The 22,818-nt window shown below is 39.5% G+C and overlaps 1 protein-coding gene across 1 annotated transcript in view; it reads right to left on the bottom strand.

Moving 5' to 3' along the window:
- vps26c (VPS26 endosomal protein sorting factor C) overlaps nt 1-19,555 on the bottom strand; it is a 44,427-nt gene extending 24,872 nt beyond the window's left edge. The window contains exons 1-3 of the mRNA XM_072260008.1: nt 19,403-19,555; nt 5,563-5,706; nt 543-692 (exon numbers count right to left, since the gene is read on the bottom strand). Of these exons, the coding sequence (XP_072116109.1) occupies nt 543-692; nt 5,563-5,706; nt 19,403-19,453 (345 nt within the window). The 5' untranslated portion in view covers nt 19,454-19,555. The remainder of the gene's footprint in view (nt 1-542; nt 693-5,562; nt 5,707-19,402) is intronic.
- Nucleotides 19,556-22,818: the final 3,263 nt, after the last annotated feature.

Genomic DNA, 22,818 nt, shown 5'->3' with positions numbered 1-22,818 from the left:
TTTAATAAGTGGCCAATGACTGCACTAATAAAGTGCAAGAACAGGCAGCTGAAGGGTGAGAGGGATCAAGGAAGGCTGTTAATTTATTAGAAAGTATGTTTGGTACAGTATTATTTGTCTGTGACTTGTTAACACTTGTTAGTCCTTACATTTAGTTGCATTTTCAACTTAGCTCTATCTTGCATTTTATTTGACTCAATAATCCTTTAGTCATTTTAGTGTGGCAGGAACGAAGAAGCCGTTGAGAGCTTGATTTTCTTCCTCCAAAATCTTTGCACATCCTTGTCATGTGATCAATGCAAGTTGCACAAGACTCCAGTCACAGGAAGGGAAAACTGGACCAAATGCAACTTTTCCCATTATCAACCATCTTCAATACCGCAAGCTATAATCACCCTAAAGCTTTCAGCGCACAGTAGAAAAGCTTCATCCCATCCACCACATCCCTGCCCCATGAGACAAGGTGAATGCTGATCTTGTAATAATAAATTGTGACAATGCTGAAAGTGATTCTTTTACAAAACGTGGTACTGTTCACATACCTGTATATTTACAAAGACCCCGTGGTACGTCTCGTAGAGGACTTTACTGCCTTTTACTTTCAGTGGGAATTCAAAAGGGATTTCTGTCCGGCCACTGGGAAGTTTTCCTGCCTTGACTACTTCTATATTATTGCTGATAAGCTGGATAGGCTACCAAAGAAAAAAATGCAAATGTTAAAACCTGAAGGCGAGTTGAACCAAGTAAGTTGAGGGATAAAATTGAAAATATGTTTGTTCGCTCATTATGTGCCGTGTCACATGACATGGACGATAACGGTCTTTGCACGATCATGATTGTTCTTGGCAAATTTTTCTACAGAAGTGATTTGCCATCACCTTTTTCTGGGCAGTGTCTTTACAAGACAGTGACCCCAGCCACTATCAATACTCTTCAGAGATTGTCTGCCTGGCATCAGTGGTCACATAACCAAGACTTGTAAACCCATGGGAGCAGGTGGTGAATATCACATAACCCTAGACGGGGGTTAAGCAGGTGCTACGCCTTGCCCAAGGGTGACCTGCAGGCTAGTGGAAGGAAGGAGTGCCTTACACCTCCTTTGGTAGAGATGTATCTCCACCCCGCCACCCCGTAACCCAAGGGGAAAAAATGGCTATGAAGACTTCTTAACAGATCTAGAAAACAAGCATATTTTAAGTTGCAAAGAAAAAAAAAGAGATGCAGAGAACAAATAATCAGTGATAGTGCAAAAACCGACTAATGCAAATAATAGTGAAGCCACTTGAGTGACAGTAGTGAAAGCTTGTTCTTGCTGGAAATTTGAAGTAAAATTTTTATGCAGGAACTGGAGACAGATTACAAGTGCTAGAATCTGGAACAAAATATAAACTGCTGGAGAAACATGAGCAACATCTGTGGAGAAAATGGAATAATCAATGGTTTGATAGGTTGCATCAAGGACAGAGTAGGGGGAGGGGGCTGGGAGAGGTGAGACAGACGCTAGAAGGTAGACCAAGGAAGGGTGACAAATTGAGTTTAGAAGGGAAAGGTGGATTTGTGTGACAGAGGCAGATGGATGATAGATAGAGGCAGACAAAATATAAAAAAAGGCACATTGAGCAAGGTGGAGAGAAAGGAGGGTGAAGGTGGAGACAGTCACTGGAGGATAGTAAGGCACATAGTAATGACAATAGACCAATACCTTAGAGGTCAGAACTTCAGCTTCCAGGCATTCACAACAAATTCATAACAGAATAATAACCACAATCGAATCTATGAAAGACTGTACTAACTTGGGGATTCAACCAATGTGCAAAAGGCAATAAACTGCGCAAATGCAAAAAAGAAAGAAGGAATACTAATAAATAAGCAATAAATATAGAAAATATGATTGATGCTAGTCCTCATGCATCAATGTTCATCAGGAACAAAGTCTGAGTACTCTAACTCTATCCAGACCCACATTATGCATAACTTGTAACATTAAGGACAGTTGAGGCATATTAATAAATGTAAAGTACACAACAGCAGATTATTGAAGTTTTAATGAGTAGCAGAGTATTCAGAAATACTGATAGTTCAGTATCTGGCTCACCAGGTAACATCTGCCAAGCTCCTGATTTCTATCTTCCTCTTCTATTCATTGGGGCTCGGTGCTCCCTTACATTTACTTGTTTCAATGGAATATTTATTTTTTAAAAATCTAAAATGGTGCGCAGAAAATCTACTAGTCCAGCATCTCCGACGTCACAAGCCTGCTAGATTGATCAATTTTACTGGACATTTCCTTTCTGAGAAAAAGTATCACACCCAAAACATTCACCTGGTACAAATCAGAATTTTTATAGTCCCAACATCTTATCTTTCTATCTCACAGTATGCCGCAACTCACTGAACACTGTTACCAGCAATTGTTATCCTGTGCCAAATATTTCCACCCACTTCTTGGGTTTCAGGTAGTCTGGATCTTCCTATACCTGCTGAAGGACTGAAGTTAGGGAACAAAGGCTTATCATGCAAATATTTCAGAAATTCTAGACTCAAAATACACTGGCTCTTCAACCACTTGTCCAATCATGCAAAGTATAGTGGATTCTGGTTTACTGGGACAACCCTTAAAGAACTAAAAGTAAAAGTAATCGAGAAAATAGCTGGGACTTCCTTTGTTGATTTGGGATACCGTGCTGCTTAATTGGGACAAGAGATTGCTGCCAAGCAGCCTCTGACAAGCGTCTGTCATGTGCACTTGTGTGATCATTGGGCAATACACTGTGCTTACAGCAAACAGCTTTTAAATAGTGTCAGGTGCATATACTTGCGTTATGTTATTCATTTGGGCTGACCGATGCCGAATTAAAGAACAGCAATTATGACACTATTTCATGTAGGAAGGTAATGAAGGTAGTCCATTATTTGCACTAGGTGTCTGCGCTGATTTTCGTCATTTACCGTCAAGAGAACACTGTAGTGTACACTGTATGAATTCCTCCATCGATAATTAGGAATTAATTCTTGGCTAAATAGTATTGCAGGAATATTGGCAGGTAGTGCTCTCATATATTCTGTATTTCACTTAAATACATAATTTGTTACTCAGTTAAATGATAGTCTGCTTCTTTAAAATAATTTTAATGAAGCTTTGGCTAATTGGGACAGCGATCTAATTGGAGCAAGATGTACTGGTGTTGATACGTCCAAATTAACCAGAATACACTATATTTGCTTTTCACCTCAACTCTGCAGACTACTTTCAAGCATCAAAGCCCCACATCAAGTTACGTTCCTTATTTCAGAGAGACAATAAAATCAATCACTTGAGAAGGCAAGCTCAGATAGGTAGGGTAAATGCAAGGCTTTTTCCAGAGGTTGGGTGGGACTACAACCAGAGGTCATGGCTCCAGGCTGAAAGGTGAGAAGTTCAATGGGAACATGACGGGAAACTTCTTCAGAGGGTTGTGAGAGTGTGGAATGAGCTACCAGCACAAGTGGTCCATGTGAGCTCGATTTCAATGTTTAAGAGAAGTTTGGTAGGTAGTACACAGATAGTAGGGATATGGAGGGCTCTGGTCCCAGTGCAGGTCATTGGGAGTAGGCAGTTTAAATGGTTATCAGCATAGACTAAATGGGCCAAAGGGCCTGTTTCACTGCTGTACTTCTCTCTAACTCATTGTAGCTCAAGGATGAGGCAAAGAGCTGGAATTTGAGCACTTCAGAATTAAATGTACAGATTGAGAATTTAAGAATAAGCATTGCAACTTTACAAAGTTCTGATTATGCAGCACATGGAGTATCATGTCAAAGTCCTGTACAGTTCTAGATGGTACAGTATAGAAAAGATATGATGGTGCTGGAGAGAATGCAGATTCACCAGGATGTAGTTATGGAGAGAGAATGGATAAGCTGAGTTTGTTTTCTCTGGAGCACGGGCAGCCAAGGGGTGATCCGATAGGAGTATATAAAATTATAAACAGCAGGGACAGCATTGGTGTCAAAATCATTTTGCCCCACGATAGGAGTATCAAAAACAAGAGAGGAGAGGAGGGGGTTTGAAAGGGAATTTTGAGAGGAAAGTTTATTTTTAATTAACACAAAAAGGTTGATATTTGGAATGCACAGCCTGAGGAAATAGTGAAATCAGATAGAACCACTATGTTTAAGAAGCATTTAGACAGACACGTAAATAGGCATGCTGTAGAAGGGCAAATGGGATTAGCATAGGACAAAAAGGTTAGTATAGTCTAAGGGGCCTGTTTCTGTCCTGTGCAACTTATGACTCTAGTTACTATAATCTTCATTAATTAAAGGAGTTGGGATGTTAAAGTTGTATAAAACATGTTGAGGCCTAATTTGGAGTACTGTGTGCAGTTCAGGTCACTGACCTACAGGAAAGATGCCAATAAGGTTGAAGCAGTACGGAGAAAATTTACAAAGACGTGACCGGGACTTGAGGACCTGAGTTGTAGGGAAAGGTTGAATAGGTTCAGACTTCATTCCTGGGAGTGTAGAAGAATGAGGGGAGATTTGACAGAGTGATACAAAATTATGAGGGATATAGACAGGGTAAATGCAAGGAGACTTTTTCCACTGAGGTTGGGTAAGACTAGAACTAGAGATCGTGGGTTTAAGGGGAACATGAGAGGAACTTCTTTACTCAGATGGTGGAGGGTGTGTGCAATGAGTTGACAGCACAATCAGTGGATAAGTACATGGATGGGAGGGGATGGAAGGCTATGGTCTGGGTGCAGGTCAATAGGACTAGGCAGCATAATAGTATATAGCACAGAGTAGATTGGGCCAAAGGGTCTGTTTCTGTGCTGTAGTGTTCTATGACGTCTGTTACATTCAGGGAACCAATAGACCTGTGACAAAATAACCCACTGACCAATGTTCCATCTTCCCTTACAAAATCATGAGGCTAGTCACATAACTTTTTCAATATCTGGCATCTGTATTTTTAGAGTGACAGGGAAGAGATACATCTCTAACAAAGGAGGTAGAAGGAGCTCCTTCCCTCCACTAGCCTGCAGGTCACCTTTGGCAAGGTGTAGCATGAGCTTAGCCCCCATTCAGGGCCACGTGAAGCCATGGCAGCAGGTGTTGCTGGTTGTATGAGCAGCTGGCGCATTTCCTAAGTCCTGGTTAAATGATCACTGACACCATTTAAACAATCTCTGAAGAGTATTGATAATAGCCGGAGTCAGCTATCTTGTAAAGGCAGTGCCCAGAAGGCGGCAATGGCAAACTACATCAGTAGAAATATTTGTGAACGATCATGGTCATGGAAAGACCATGATCACCCATGTCATATGACACAGCACGTAACAAAGGAATGGTGTCCATATTATACAGTCGAGCCACCATTTATTTGGAGTATTACCCAACACAAAAGACCAATCACACCATTTTCTGAAGAAAGGAGATTTACGCAGGTTGACGCTATGACAGTAACTCAGATTTTAATGCTAGAAAGTAACGAAACAAGTCCTTTTACAATATTCAGACAGATCCACAAGGTGATCTCATTTCATAAAAGTGGAAAATAATAGCAAGCAGCTCACTTACTTTGACAGAATTGTAGAAGGCTTCAAACACACCAACACTCTTTGCACTGAGCTGGAGGCTGACAGTTCCATCCATGGTCAGGGTGATACCCTGGTGCTGGATGGGTTCTTTACTGGATAAAATAATCACCCCAGACAGCGTTTCCTGCAACAAGATTACAGGATCAAGAGCATAGGTAATATACAATTCAATGCAGAACACAGTTTAAATATTCATCAACTTGTGAACATGTTTTACTTTATTACAATGGAAAATGCTTTTTTTTAAGTCATTTCATTGTAAAAGTTTTGGGAACCTTCAAGAGTTCAAAAACAAACATTAACTATCATATTTATAACAGCTTCCTCCCACAGGCAGTCAGACTGCTAAATAGCTGCTCTACCTGACTCTGCTTTGGACACTTTTAATTTGCAAGGGACACTTATAACTTGATTTTAACTGACATGTGGCTGTTGTGTTTTACTATTTATTGCTGTTTATTATTTAGTGTTGCATTTGTTATGTTATGATTGCACTGCTCCTGAGAAACGCTGTTTCATTCTGCCCTGCAGAGCTGATGTATGGTTAGAATGACAATAAAGCTTTTTGAATCTTTGAATTAAGGTGTTACTTATTTAGAGATACAGTGTGGAACAAGCTCTCCTGACCAAATGAACCACACCAGCCAGCAATCCACATCTTTGGACTGTGGTAGGAAACTGGTGCATCCAGAGGAAACCCACAAATTCACAGGGCTCCTCACAGATTGCTCCGGAATTGAACCCCAAAGTTCAGAATATCTCAAGCTGTTAACAAGTCGCATTGACTGCTAAGCTACCGTGATGCCCTGAGTTCTTCAAAGAATAAGGAGGGGGTGAGTGATTACCACAGTTAGGAAGGCTTGCGGAGTTAAAGTAGAATTCAGGTCAGCCATGATCTAATTGAATGAGAGAGTAGAGTCAGGGAAAGCTGAGCACTCATCTTTTTGGCTTATGTTCAAGTTGCATCTCCTAATACCTGGACTGCTTCCTATTGACAGCTACAAACAATCACGAGAATCAGAATCGAGTTTATTATCACTGACATATGTCGTGAAATTTGCTTGTTTTGTGGCAGCAGTACAGTGCAATACATAAAATATACTATAAATTACAATAAGAAATAAATTAAGAAATAGGTAATGCAAAAGGACAGCAAAAAATAGTGAGATAGTGTTCATGGACCACTGAGAAATCTGACAGTCAGGAGAAGAAACTGTTCCTAAAACATTGAATGTGGGTCTTCAGGTTCCTGTACCTCCTTTCTCACACTAATAATGAGAAAAGGGCACATCCTGGGTGGTGCATATCCTTAATGATAGATGTTGCCTTTTTGACACATTGTCTTTTGAAAATGCCCTCGATGATGGGAGGCTAGTACCCATAATGGAGCTGGTTAAGTCTACAAACCTTTACAGCTTTTTCGAAACCTGTTCATTGGAGCCTCCAAACCAGACAGTGATACAACCAGTTAGCTCTCCATGGTACCATAGTACATTTGTAAAAAATTGATGAAGCCCTCCAAGAATTTGGCAACCTTAATGGTTGAAAACCTGCATCTCTGTCTCCTATTGATAGCTTTTGTCACCCACAAGATTCTATACATTCATCTGTTGTTATCCTTTCTCTTTTCTCATTGGTGTGTTCTCGTTCAAAGCTTCAACAATTCTCTCAAGGTACAAATGTGCATTTCTGTGAACTCAGGTGTTTTGCCTCATCCATCTCAAATGATATTTTTTCTGCCTCTGATTAACTACGCCAGAAGGCCACATGATCACGTCGTGTTGCTGTCTGTCGCAAACACATCCTGCAGGTAGGGACTCCCTGTGGGGAAATCCAAAGGAGGCTGACACCGTGTTCATCAATGAAGTTTGGTGCACAAACTCTTTTGTAGTCAGCAGTCACTGTTCTGTGGCAATTGAACATTTGACAATTAAATGCCAGCCACATTACCTGCCAACACTCCCTCCCCATGAGCGTTAACGGCAAGGATGCATCTGGACAGCCTCTTCATAATTCAATTATCGAGTTACAAGTGTAATGCCCTGGTTAGGATTTCTACTGTTCTGCTGTAGATATGTCATTTTGGCAGCTTCTGCAAAAGAAGTGTGTCCTGCTGGTAGTATGTTCGGTTTCAGCTAAAGATAAGGGGCTATGATGTTCAACTTAGGAATGTTGTGTCAGCCAAACAGGATGGTGGAATTAGAAGGTTTTAGGGAGAGCTGGGAGAGAGATATCTGTGATGGACACTGGTGAAGTTTGTGGTCTTTTTAGCAGGAGCTGTGGAGAGGACAGGAGGGAAGATGGCTGAGAATGCCATGGGAAGGAGAGTTCCTGATGCACAAAGTGCTTTGTGCAAATGATTGGCTCCAAGGAGGAAGGGCCAACACTCCTGAGAGAGCCTGTTTGTTCAATATGGGTTTCAAGCAGCTTAGAATGTGGTGAGTGCTTTCAAGCAGACCATGGGTCCAACGCGAGCAAAAAGGACAACTTCAAGATGAACTCTAACTTTATGTGCACATTCAGACTGGGTTAACTGAAATGGGCCTTTTTTATATTTTTTTCCTTCTCTTTTCCTACTAACTGTTCCACAAAGCTGAAATTTGTAAATATACTTTATAATTTTATGTGATGTACGATCTGTTATTTCTTGCCGACCAACAATTTTGTATGGGCAGTATTTACACAGCATTCGCTCCAATTGACGTTCTTTTATCCAGAACATCACAATGTTCCTGTTTGGCTGAACCCCAAATCATACCAACCCTAGACGAATATTGTTCTTGAAAGGTGGCCTTCTCACCACTGAGTCCCGTGGCTGTTAGCAGAGCCAGCTAACGAGCCAAGTTTGCACAGGAGCCTGGTGAGGGGGCTACAAGTACATTACGTTTTATAGGTTGCCTTTTATATTTAGATGTTTTTGTGTTCTTCGTGCTTAGTGCTGCATTGGAGTCAGAGTAACAACTATTTTGTTCACACATCTACTGAAGAATGACAAATAACAACTTTGAATCTAATTTATATATCTGAATACATGCAACTAGTGTTGGTATGAGCGTTCAAAGTAAATTTATTATCAAAGTACATATACGAGGGGTGATTGATAAACTCGTGGCTAAAGGTAGGAGTCAATTTTAGAAAACCTAGCACATTTATTTTTCAATATACTCCTCTCCTACATTTACAGACTTAGTCCAGTGGTCGTGGAGCATGCGGATCTTAGACCTCCAGAAAGAGCCAACAGATGGGTGATTGATAAGTTCGTGGCCTAAGGTAGAAGGGGATGAGTTATACAGCTCTCGTTACATGCGCATGCAGGTCAACTCTTTATGCAGAAAGTTTGAAGTTAATAACTCATCTCCTTCCACCTTAGGCCACAAACTTATCTATCACCCCTGACGGGTTATTAACTTCAAACTTTCTGCATAATCACTCAGAGTTGAACTACATTTGGGGAATGTGAAGATGGGGAAAATTACTGTAATGAAGAAAAAACTTGACTTTCTGACCTTTAAAAATTCTGACTTAGAATGCAGAATGCGACAACAGAGCATTCGAATTATTGGTATTTGTGAAGCTGCTGAATCTGGTGACCCTATAAAGTTTTTCTCTCAACTTTTAAAAGATTCATTTCCCACCTTATTTTCTGATCAACCACCACTATTGGATCGGGCTCACAGAGTCCCATTATATTCGCCCAAGTCAGATAAACCGCGGCATGTTATTTTACGATTTCATTATTTTCAAGACAAGGAGAAGTTGCTTCGTTTTGCTCATCCTAAAGGTTACATTGATTTCTCGGATCCTCGCTTTCGTTTGGTGGAAGATTTTAGTAAACAGGTTCATGATCAACGTGTCCGTTACAGATCTGTGATGTCGGAATTCTACAATATGGATTTAAAACCAGTGTTGCTTTATCCCGCACCTTTGAGGATTTGATTGTCCGATGGGTCTTCCCATTTTTTCGACTCTCCATCGGAAGCCCAGAGTTACCTGGATCAACTCTTGCCATCAACATCTTAATCGCACTATTAAATCATCTCTGTTTGATGGGAGGCAGTTAATCTGTTGGGTTTAATTTTTTTTTACTTTATATGAGGGCAGAAAAGTTTTTTTTCGGTTTAATTAATATGGTTGCCAAACTTTTTTTTTAACTGCGTCATTCCTTTCTTCTTCCCTGGGAATTCTGGGTGGCTATTCCCTCAGCGTCATTTTACATATATCCCTGGAGGCCTTAAACTTTGTAGTTTTCAAACGTACTTTTTGTAGTTTTGGTGCTAGTCTATGCTAATATTTCATTTTCTTGTTTAAGTATACGGTCTGTTGTAGGTTAACGGTTTTCTTTATATGTACCTGTCCTTTCTTTGTATTATATTGTTTTCATTTTAATCAGTGTACTTTTTTTTATTCCTTTACTGTTTTATAACTTCAGCTGATCTTTTCATATATACACTTTTTTTTAGTGAGCGTCTATCGGAAGTCATGGGGGTAGTTCTAGTGCTCGCTTCTTTCTGGCTGGTCTATCTTAGGTTTAGCTTTGGGGGTACGGGGTCGGGGGGGGGTGAGGGGGCTTCACTTTTTAGTTTCTCTTTCTTCTTGGGCTACTTATATTACCGAAGTATTGGTCGCGTTCTCTTACCCGTTATCTCTTGTTTATTCTGTTCCCTTTCCGGGTTCGTGGGTCGAACCTATTGTCAATCCTCCTTTATTTGAGGGTTGACTTTAGGGATTATGGAGTCTACTATTAATTTTGTCTCTTGGAATACTAATGGTCTTAAGCATCCAATAAAAAGGAAAAAAAGTCTTTAAAATATTCCGGAGACTTAAAGCACATATTCTATTTTTACAAGAGACCCATGTGCGGAGGGGGGACAGACTACGCTTTTTTTAAGTTCTGGAAGGGTGAACACTTCCATTCGAATTCCAATGCTAAAATTCGAGGAGTTTCTATTTTTATAGATCCCTCAATCACTTTTGTACAACACGATATTATTTCTGATCCAGATGGTAGATTTCTATTGGTTAGTGGTTTACTCTTTAATAAAAAGTTAGTTTTGGTTAAAATCTATGCTCCCAACATGGATTGTCCAGAATTTTACAAATCATTATTAAATTTGTTCCCGAATTTGAATGAGTTTTCACTAATCTGGGGCGGGGACCTTAACATTTGTTTATCCCCATTATTGGACCGTTAGGCTCCTTCACGGACTCTACCCAATAAATCTGCAACCTTGATTAATTAATTTCTCCCAGATTCTGGATCGACGGACATTTGCCGTTTTTTGCATCCTCGGGAAAAAGATTTTTCTTTTTTTTCACATGTTCATCATTCCTATTCAAGAATTGATTATTTTTTTATTGATTCTCGTCTTATTTCTTCAGTGGTTAAATGTGAATATGACTCTATAACCATTTCAGATCATGCTCCACTTAAGCTTTCTATTAAAATATTGGCCAATACACAAAATAATAGACAATGGCGTTTTAATTTGCTGTTGCTTCAGGACTTGGATTTTGTTAACTTTATGAATGAACAGATTGATCTCTTTTTCACAATCAACTGTACAGAGGATATATCCATGAACACCCTTTGGGATACTTTTAAAGCTTATATTCGTGGTCAGATCATCTCGTATTCTGCTGCTTTGAGGAAGAGGTTGGAGGAGGAGGAGCTGGTTATTGTGGACAAGATTAAGGAAATTGATAAGAAATATGCTACAGCTCCCTCTGAGAAGTTGTATAAACAAAGAACTGAACTTCAAATGGAACACAGTTTATTACTTTCGTCCTCTATTGCAAATCAATTAATGAAAACAAGAAGCGAATCTTATATACATAGTGACAAAGTTGGTAAACTGTTGGCTAATCAGTTGAAGACTAACTATACTAAATTTCAAATTAATCAGATTTATAATCAAAAAGATCAACTGATACTTGATCAACCTGAGATTAATCAATCCTTTTTTGACTTTTATTCCTCCTGATATCAATCAGAGTCTCCATGAGACTCTAAACATATGTATGACTTTTTAGATAACCTAGATTTCCCTAAAATTTCACATGATATATCTTCTATGTTAGACTTTTCCTTTATCACTGATGAGATTAAGAACGTTATTTTTTCTACGAACCCAGGGAAAGCTCCTGGTCCTGATGGGTTTACCACAGAATTTTATAAATTTTTTGCATCCTCATTAATCCCTTGGTTATTCAGGGTTCTGGAGGCCTCATTAAAACTTGGTAAACTTCCCGAATCTTTTTATAGAGCATTGATCTCTTTAATATTAAAGAAGGATAAAGATCCCGCTCAATGTGCATCTTATAGACCAATATCCGTATTAAATGTTGACTCTAAAATTTTTTCTAAATTATCAGCAAACAGATTAGAAAAAGCACTTCCTTATATTATTTCGGAAGACCAAATGGGTTTTATTAAAGGTTGTTACTCTTTTTATAATATTCGTACACTGTTAAACATTGTCTATACCCCGTCACAAAATGATCCTGAATGCGTCATTTCCTTCGACGCTGTAAAAGCCTTCGACAGAGTTGAATGTCCTTACTTATTTAAGGTGCTTGAAATGTTTAATTTCAGCCCGAAATTTATATCCTGGATCAAATTGTTATATCATTCTCCTATTGCCTCAGTTCGTACTAACTCTTTAAACTCACCTTTTTTTCCTCTTTTTTGAGGTACTAGACAAGGTTGTCCTCTTAATCCTTTATTATTTGATATTGTATTAGAACCTCTTGCAATTGCTATTCGAGAATCTCCAAATATTATTGGCATAACTCGTGGTTTAAAGTCTCAAAGTATCACTTTATGCTGATGACTTGCTTTTATATATTTCTAATCCTCAAAAATCTATTCCTGCTGCTTTAGATTTATTAGCACAATTTAGTCTTTTTTCAGGTTATAAGTTAAATCTCAGTAAGAGTGAACTTTTCCCGATTAATAAGCAAGTTCCCTTATATCAGAATCTCCCGTTTAAATTGGTTAATAATCATTTTTCATATCTTGGGATTAAAATTACCTGTAAACATAAGGATTTATTTAAGACTAATTTCCTACCCTTAATTGATCACATTACTCAACTTTCATTTAAATGGTCTCCACTTTATTTAACTTTGATTGGTCGTATTAATGCTGTTAAGATGTTTATTCTGCCAAAATTTTTATATGTATTTCAGGCACTACCGATTTTTGTTCCAAAATCCTTTTTTGACAAAGTTGACTCTAAAATTTCTTCATTTATTTGGAAAAATAAAAACCCGAGATTGGGTAGAATACATCTACAGAAAGCTAAGAGAGATGGAGGTTTGGCATTACCTAACTTTAGATTCTACTATTGGGCAGTTAATATTCGACACATGAAATTCTGGTTACTTGACCAAGATACACTATCCATTCCTAAATGGGTAGTATTGGAATTACAATCTGCTCAAAGTTATGCACTTGGCTCCATTTTGGGTTCTTCTCTTCCTTTCGATTTGAAACACCACAAACAGGTTTGTAACCCGATAGTTAAATATACCTTACGTATTTGGTTTCAATTCCGAAAATTTTTCGATCTTAATCAATTTGGGCTTGCGATTCCTATTTTAGGCAACATATTCTTTCCTCCCTCTTCCACGGACCGTGCCTTTCAAATTTGGAAGACAAATGGTATATCACGGTTTTTGGATTTATTTTTAGATGGCTCCCTTATGTCTTTTGAACAATTATCTAACAAATATAACTTACCAAGAATATATTTTTTTTAGATATCTCCAAGTTAGAAATTTCCTAAGTACTATACTCTCTTCCTTTCCGACGTTACCTCCTACATATATTTTAGATACTATAATTAACCTTAACCCATGTCAGAAAGGTGTAATGGCTATTATTTATAATACTATCATGAAACTTAGGAAAGCTCCATTCGATAAGATTAGGTCAGATTGGGAAAAGGAATTGGGCTTTATTATCTCGGCGGATGACTGGGCGCATATTTTACAACTAGTCAATACTTCCTTTATCTGTTCCAAACATTCCCTAATTCAATTTAAAGTTGTCCATAGAGCACATATGTCTAAAAATAAATTAGCTCATTTTTATTCTCATATTAACCCTCTTTGTGACAGATGTCATGGGAAGATAGCCTCCTTGACCCATATGTTTTGGTCCTGTCCTACTTTGGAAACTTTTTGGAAAGACATTTTTAATATTATTTCAAAGGTATTGAATATAGGTATTTCTCCCCATCCTATTACTGCTATCTTTGGATTACCTAAAATTTCCAGTAATCTTTCCCCTTCAGCCCGTAGAATGATTGCATTTCTTACTTTAATGGCCAAAAGATGTATTTTACAACACTGGAAGGAGATTAATGCCCCAACTACGTTCTTTTGGTTTTCTCAGACGATACTATGTTTAAATTTGGAGAAAATCAGAAGTAATCTTTATGATACTTCAGTTAAATTTGAACAGACCTGGAGATCTTTTATTCAACATTTTCATTTAATGTAATTTTTTTTCTCTTTGCCCATATTTACATTCCCTTCTTGCTTTTTTAACTGTTTTTAATGGAGGTCAGGTTTGAGGACGTGATTGTTTTAAGTTGTTTAAGTCTACTTGATACCTAGTTAGCCCATCGCTTTGCTTTGCTTTTTAGATTAGTTGCACGGTGGGTTTTTTTGGGGGGGTTTTCTTTGGGTTTTTTCTTCTCTTTATTGATATGTATGGAAAATTAGTATACTATTATATTACCTCATTATTTTATATCTAAACTGCACTGTTTGTACTAACTTTTTTTGTGTATTAATATCTCTTGCAAATTTATATTGCAACAATGTATTAGTGTCTACATGGTTTACCTATTGTGTACTAATTTAATAAAAAGATTTAAAAAGAAAGAAAAAAGCCAAAATAAACATGGTAGTTAATTAGGTGCTGCCCCACACGTAGTTGTCAGCCCAGATCAGAGGCGATGCAATCAGCAATGATGTGGGCCGACAATTACGTGTTGGGTAGCACGTAATTAATTAGCATGTTTATTTCGGCTTTTTTTCTTAAAGATGTGCTTGGGTGCGTCCTGGCCAGCGCTGGACCCCTACGTGCTTCGCGGCAGTGTATCAGTTGGTGGCCCAGATGGTGGGGACCACTGCACCACCCAAATTCCGACTCAGCCTAACACACCATCATCAGTGTGCTTGGCGCTGAACCAATTCTGGTAAGTGATACTACACTGTACATACATTATTTCTACTTTATATCGGCTGCATATTTTTACGTGTTATTTGGTGTGATTTGGCAGCTTCATAGTTTAACGGTTACTGGAGAGCACTTGCGCCGTGTTTTTGCCAACAGCGCTTGCGTGAGATTTTCTGCTGACGGCGCTCGCGTGAAATTTTCGCTACGGAGATCTGTGCCGGCAATGATTGTGGAAAAGTATTTCTACTTTATATAGGCTGCGTATTTATCACATCATTCCTGCTTTTACTATATGTTACTGTTATTTTAGGTTTTATGTGTTATTTGGCATGATTTGGTAGGTTATTTTTGGGTCTGCGAACGCTCACAAAATTTTCCCATATAAATAAATGGTAATTGCTTCTTCCCTTTACAACATTTCAGCTTACAAACCATTTCATAGGAACGCTCTACCTTCAGATGGCGGGGGAAACCTGTACTTACAATAACCTATACCATCTCCCTCCTGCTCCCTTCTCACAGTACCCAGACACACACAGCCCTTGTCAGGTTCTGGTTAAATAGGGCTATAGCAAGTCTCACTGAAGTCATTCTGAACCAAAGCCCTATTTGGACCTCATCTGCGTTAGCCTGCTGATCTGCTGTCAGTGTGTATTTTCACTGCCACCATACATTGTGGTATACATCACAAACAACAGATAAATACATCTATCCTTAACAAACCAACACATGGGCTTGACTGCAACATTTAAGGACGTTTGAGTAAGTATACGGATGGGAAGGGTACGGAATGCAGGTCAATGGCACAAGGCAGAATAACAGTTCAGCATGGACTAGATAGGCTGAAGGGCCAGATTCAAACCCAGGACCACTCACCCCAAATTCCAGTGCGGATGCCACTACATCATTACACCATTTCCCTTTATGAGGATATAATACTGGATCTATGATGACTTTGTGTCCCTTGAATACGTTACGTATGCTTCCTTCTTCCTTTTAAAGAAATGTTCCTTCTCTCTTGTCAACCATGATTCCTTTACCCAAACATTTTTCCCTGTCCCAGTGGGACAAACCTATCCAGAAGCCCATGCAAGTGAACCAGGATTCAGTGGAAGTACATCTCAGCTTCGAACACCTTTCCCGGAATCAAAGAACATAAAATACCACCCTTAAAATATGGAGACGGGGTGGAAGAAAAAGAAGCTCATCTTCAGTGTGTATGGACAATCATCTTCAAAGGTCATGTCCAATCACTGCCCCACACCACTGCAAGGCACAGGATCACCACCCAGAGACAATAACATAAATTGTCGTGAACGTCTGCAACGGTAGATTCAGCAACGGTGTAAAATGTTCAGAAACGGAGACAGAGGCAGGCACATACAATCAGCAACATGCTGATGTTCCACTGGGTATTTTCTATGAGTCACAGTCTGCTCAGACATGGTGCAGTGCTGGCTCTGTGTTTTAACAGGAATTAAAATCTCAGGTGATTAATTGCAGGTTGTTGCTCCACGTTCTAGCAGAACAACAGAGCTGAGCACCACACACAGCAATGTTGCCACCTTGCTAAGGAGAACAGTATCGAAAAGCGTCTAGTCAAATTTACAGATGGGCTGGCCTTTCCTGGACTATGAATGCTGTTACCTTGAAATATGCAAATCTGACACTGAAATATAGGCACCACACTCTCGACACAAAGAAATCACAGCAGCGCCTCTACCTTATTCTATGTTCGCGGAGTTTCAGAATGTCAACAACGATTTTGACATAAATGCACAGCGGAGAGTGCACAGGAAAAATCCTCTGGACCATTGAGAACATCTACAAAGAGCATTTGCACAAGAAAGCAGCATCTATCAAGGTCCCCCACCACCCAGACCATATTCTCTTCTCGCTGTTGCCACCAGGGAGGCAGTAAAGGAGACTTACGCTCCACACCACCAAGTTCAGGAACAGTTAAGCTCCTGAACCAGTGTGCATAATTTTACTCACCTCAACAGTGAACTGATTCCACAACCTAGAGACTCACTATCAAGGGCTCTACAACTCACATTCTCATTATTACTTTTTTAAAAACATTTGCACATTGGTTGTTTGTCCATCTGTGCATAGTTTTTCATTGTTTTTATTGTTTCTTTGCATCTGCTGTGAATGCCCACAAGGAAACAAATATCAGTGCTGTATATGGTGCTATATACATACCCTGATAGTAAATTTACTTTGAACTTGGAATTTCTCAGCAAGTACAAATTCAAGTTGCTGTTGTGATAGCATGTGCCCACCAGAGTGCAGCCACGATACGCTAACAAATCCATTTGATTGTAAGTTCCACTCGTTCGCAACTTTTCAAAGAATGAAGAACAGAGGGTGGTAAATCTGTGGAATTCATTGCCACGGACAACTGTGGAGGCCAAATCATCGAGTATATTTAAAGCAGAGATTGATAGGCTCTTGATTAGTCAGGTGTCAAAGGTTACGGGGAGAAAGCAGATTGGGGGTTGAGGGGGATGATGAAATGGCAGAGCAAAATTGATGGGCTGCATTTGTGGCCAAAAAGTTCTATTCAAAAGGTTTAAAGGAACATCTAAACAAGCCTGATGCATCTTGGAAACAAGTCCTGTGGACTGATAAAGTTGAAATAGAACTTTTTGGCCGCAATGAGCAAAGCTATGTTTGGAGAAAAAGGGGTGCAGAATTTCATGAAAAGAACACCTCTCCAACTGTTAAACTTGGGGGTGGATCGATCATGCTTTGGGCTTGTGTTGCAGCCAGTGGCACGGGGAACATTTCACTGGTAGAGGGAAGAATGAATTCAATTAAATACCAGCAAATTCTGGAAACAAACATTGCACCGTCTGTAAAAGAAAAGAGAGCCAAAGATGAAAAGAGGATGCCTTCTACAACAGTATAATGAACCTAAACACACCTCAAAATCCACAATGGACTACCTCAAGAGGCCATGGCCCTCACAGTCCCCTGACCTAAACATCATCGAGAATCTGTGGATAGACCTCAAAAGAGCAGTGCATGCAAGACTGCCCAAGAATCTCACAGAACTAGAAGCCTTTGCAAGGAAGAATGGGTGAAAATCCCCCGAACAAGAATCGAAACTCTTAGCTGGCTGCAGAAAGCGTTTACAAGCTGTGATACTTGCCAAAGGGGGTACCACTAAGTACTGACCATGCAGGGTGCCCAAACTTTTGCTTTGGGCCCTTTTCCTTTTTTGTTATTTTGAAACTGTAAAAGATGGAAATAAAAAAGTAATCTTGCTTAAAATATTAAAGAAATGTGCTCTTTAACTTTATGCCTTTTGGAAATCAGTTCATCTTTTACTCGCTGAGCTATTCACAGTAACAGAAATTTTGACCAGGGGTGCCCAAACTTTTGCATGCCACTGTAAATTCTCTATCTCTGTGGTTTGTAAACACTCAGTCTACAGGTCTGAGATAAGTAAAATTTTTGGCATTAGTCACTTTGGAAAATTACTATCTGACCGGAAGAGTGATTTTAGATAAATTATTTGATTAAATAACAGACCAGTTCTGAACAGTCATAAGGTTTATTTCAGATTCTATTCTTCTGGCCCTATCGATAAGGAACAAGCAATACAAGCTGTATTACCTCCAAGTTTAAATTTTAAGCTTGGCTTTTTCCAATCAAACATTGGTTTCTGTGGCTCTAGTCCTTATCAACTTGAACATTTGATATTTAGTTATGCATAAAACCACAATTTACCATTGTCAGTGTTCAAAAAATACTAAATGGTTAAATAACAGCTCACATTTCCATAAATTCTGCACAACTTTGACTTGAACTTTTGTTATCACACAAAAGCAGCTTCTGCAATTTTATACTCAAACACTGCAAACAGGAATCATAAGTAGCTTTTTAACTGTACATTGGGAGCTGACAGTAAGTCACATCTCAGCCACTTATAACAAAAAAATGCCCTACGTTGTCACTTTTTCCGGCTCCGTATCAGACAACTGCATAGGAAAAATAAGTAATAACAATTTTTGAAACATTGCTTCTATTTCTTTAGCACAACAAATAATCATCCACGTTGATCAAAGCAGATTTTAAGGCTCAAGGAAAATATCCCCGAGCTTTCGCCTGAAGAAAACAAAACATGAAATTTGAAGATGGAGCAGTCAGAATTAGAGTGAAAAGAATTCCAGAACAGGAGCTATGAGGCTGTTAGGGCTGTCGGAGTGGCCGAGCCATTTTAGCAGCCAGTCTTGAGAAATAAAGGGGTACTAAGATAAGGGAAGAACAGACCACAAGAAAAAAATAAAGTTCAGAATCTTAAAGTCGTGTCGCTGTTTAACCAGGAAACAGTAGGATACTGAAATGATGGGGGAACAAAACGTAGAGGAATAATATGAGGAAGTTTGAATTGACGCCGTGAGAATACTGAATAGTCGGGGTTAGAGAAGGCAGGAAGGTGGGCAAGAACAGCGGATGAACTGAACACGGGGGCGGTACAGCAACACGATGGATCTGGAAATGTAGTGGAACAGGATGCGAGGCTCATCCAGTGCCCGGCCGTCGGTGACAGAACCGGTCAGGTTAGGCCTTGCTGACAAGTAGGCTGGAGGAGAAACGCCAGTATGGTTGCTGCACTCACCCCCTCATGATACACTTTGTTTGCCCGTTTTAACTTGATGTCCACCGACATCCCGACCTTGGCACCGACGCTCCGACACCGCAGCCGGACTCACAACCACATGACCCGTTCGCTCGCCTCTCAAGTCACCTGACACGTTCGCTGGCGTCATGTGACCTGCTCGGGGTCCTCCCAGTGAGACATGGCTTTCCCGGCGTGCTTTGAGACTGGTGGATGACAGCATCAGGTCCATGATGGACCAGGGAAAATATGCAGAGGCTGGAAATCCAAGTAACACGCACAAAAGTGTCCTGCTGAGGGGTCTCGGCGCGAAACGTCGACTGTACTGTTTTCCATAGATGCTACCAGCATAAACAAGGGCCAGAAGTAATTATTGCATTTCAGTGATTTTAGTTTCATTTATTTTAGTCTTTAGATGTGTACAGATAAGAATTCTTACTAAGTTAGTACACAATCCATTTGAAACACCGCGATCTGTATTTCCATACGAAAATAATGAAGAAAAGCTATCTTTACAAAATTAAGACCCATTTCCCCTGTATCCCAGTAACTAAGGAAGTAGAGACAATCATTTGAGTGCGCAAAGGAAGGATTTAAAATGAACGAACAAACATGAACGATCATGACGGGATGTTTAGGGGGGTTTGACAGGATGGATGTAGAGGAATTGTTTCGTCTATTTAATAGGATTGAAAAAGATCAGTATAAACACGAGAGCAAATATCACTCAGATAGTTTAAGATTTAAGTAGTCCGTCCTAATTTGGTTTCATCTGAACACAGCTGCAACCTGATCTGGGAATTCCCAACTTTTTTTTCAGGTTTTCTGCATAAACACTGTTCCACCACTCAATTTTTCGGTGTTTTTAAAATTCTGTTTCCAAGTCCCATCCCCTTCACTCATTTCTGTATAAATTAAATGGTTCTGCATGTACTTTGTTGCTTGGACATAATTATTCTTTATTAGGGATTCCCTTTATTCTTTCCACCCTTTCCTCTATGCAACTGGAACTACACCTGCTTTCTCACCCACTCAGTTCTGATGAAGGATAATGGCCAAATATGTGAACATCTTTTCTTCACAGAAGGCTGACTGACTACTGAGTATCTGCAACACAAGTGGGTGTGGTGTACCTATTGGTTAGACAAGATACAGGAGGAAAATAATGTTTGCTTAAGGATGTCAGTGAGCCCTTTTTTTTTACATAATCTAGCAGTTTTGTGGCTTCTTAATTCCCTTTGAATTTACATAATTAACTGAATTTCAATTTTTGAACTTCCATGTTAGGTGTGATTCTCATCTACTATGTAAATTGATGGTACACTCTTCCAGATACTGATCCAGTAAATTAGCCATTACAGTACCCTACCACGTGGTCTTGGAGTTGTGCTCTAAGGGGTCCATTACTGGGAAGGTTGCCATGTGTATATTTTTAAATATTTCAAAGTTATTGTTTGCAATCTGTAGGCAAAGGCAGCAGGTGTGAGCAAGAAGGCAAATACTGAGGCAGATGAAGAGTAAAGACAAATGGATTATTTATAATCTGTTTACAAATAGGAGGTAAAATGTCAAAGTAAATTTATTATCGAAGTATGTATATGTTACCATATACTGTACAGACCTGGGATTCATTTTCTTGTAGGCATTGACTGGAAAATAAAGTTCAAAGTAAATTTTATTATCAACATACATGTATGTCACCACATACAACCCTAAGATTCAACCCTGAAATATAGAAATACAGTAGAATGTTTGACAAAAAACTATACATAAACCAAGACTGACGAACAATAATGTGCAAAAGGAGACAAATTGTGCAAATGAAAGATAAATAATACTGAGAACGTGAGCTGTAAAGTCCTTGACAGTGAGTCTGTAGGCTGTGGAATCAGTTCAGAGTTGTGGTGAGTGAAGTTATCCACGCTGACTCAAGAGTCTGATGGTTAGGATATTAACTGTCCTGAACCTGGTGGTGTAGATTACCTCCTGCTCAATGGTAGAAGCAAGAAGAGAGCATGGCCTGGATGGTGGGGGACCTTGATGATGAATGCTGTTTCCTTGTAGCAGCCCTCCATGTAAGTGTGCTCCGTGGTGGGGAGGGTGGGGTTTATCCACCACTTTCTGAAGACTTCCCCTTTCCTGCAGCATTGCTGTTCCCATACCAGGCCACGATGCAACCAGTGGAGGGTACTCTCCACTGTGCATCTATAGAAGTTTGTCAAAGCTTTAGTGATTAATGCACCATCAATAACTCCAAAAGACTGGAAACAGAGTAAATACTGAGAGGCTTTTATTAGCAGTAAAACATGACCTCCAGCATGCTGAGTGTCTGCCCCTGGACTGAGAGGAGGAGCCATGGCCCAGTCGCCTTTATTCAGGGGTCTGTGGGAGGAGCCACAGGGGCAGTCAACAGAGGGGCGCGTCCTGACAGGTAATCCAGTTAGAACATATATATATATATATATATATATATATGGTTTACCACAGTGATATACCAAATCTACACAAACTTCTCAAAGTAGAGGCTGTGCCGTGCCTTCTTTGTAAAGGCTCTTACCTGCTGATGGCAGAACAGATCCTCTGATATGATAATGCCAAGAAATTTAAAGTAAATGATACTCTCCACATCCAATCCCCTAACAAAGACTAGCTCACGGATCTCCAGTTCCTTCCTCCTATAGTTAATTTTTTTTAAAGTTCTAAACGAAAAGAAAATAAATGCAGGAATTTCAACATTTACACTGCAATACACAGAATATATTTCATCTGTTTTTTCACCTTATAAGTGGTATAAAGGAAAATTTAAAAGAACGACAGTTACCAATGAACAAAAGGGAAGTAATACCGTCACACTAAGTGCTATGCTACCGTGATGTAGATAGATTGTGAGGTTGGGTTCATCTTACCCATCATACAAGGGGTCACTCAATAGTGTTCTAAGAGCAGAGTAGATAGAACAAAGCATGAAATGGAAAACAGAAACCATTTAATGTGAAAAACAACCCTACTTACTGTACTGCCTACAAAACATCCCAAGCTATAACCAAAGAATTCACAAATGAAAAACGTGCCCATACATTTGAAAAGATTAATTAAACCAATCATAATCTCTGTGGTGTCCAGGACATTTTTATGAAGCGATGCCTCAAAAAGACGTCATCCATCACTAATGATCCCCATTGCTTATCTTGTTCTTGTTGCAACCACCTGAAAGCACTAAGCAGGTGGTGCTGCTGGAGCTGACAGTCCCATGGGAAGATAGCATGGAAGAGGCCTTTGAAAGGAAGCTCTCCAAGTACGCAGGACTGGTCAGCAGCTGTCAGCAGGCTGGATGGAGAGTGAGGTGTCTCCCAGTGGAGGTTGCTTGTAGGGGATTCGCAGCCCGTTCCTTAGTTAGAGCCTTCAGCAATTTGGGC

This window comes from Mobula birostris, chromosome 6 (genome assembly GCF_030028105.1).
Source record: "Mobula birostris isolate sMobBir1 chromosome 6, sMobBir1.hap1, whole genome shotgun sequence".
NCBI lineage: Eukaryota > Metazoa > Chordata > Chondrichthyes > Myliobatiformes > Myliobatidae > Mobula > Mobula birostris.
The sequence above is the reverse complement of the archived record's forward strand: the minus strand, read 5'-3'. Positions and strand labels throughout refer to the sequence as shown.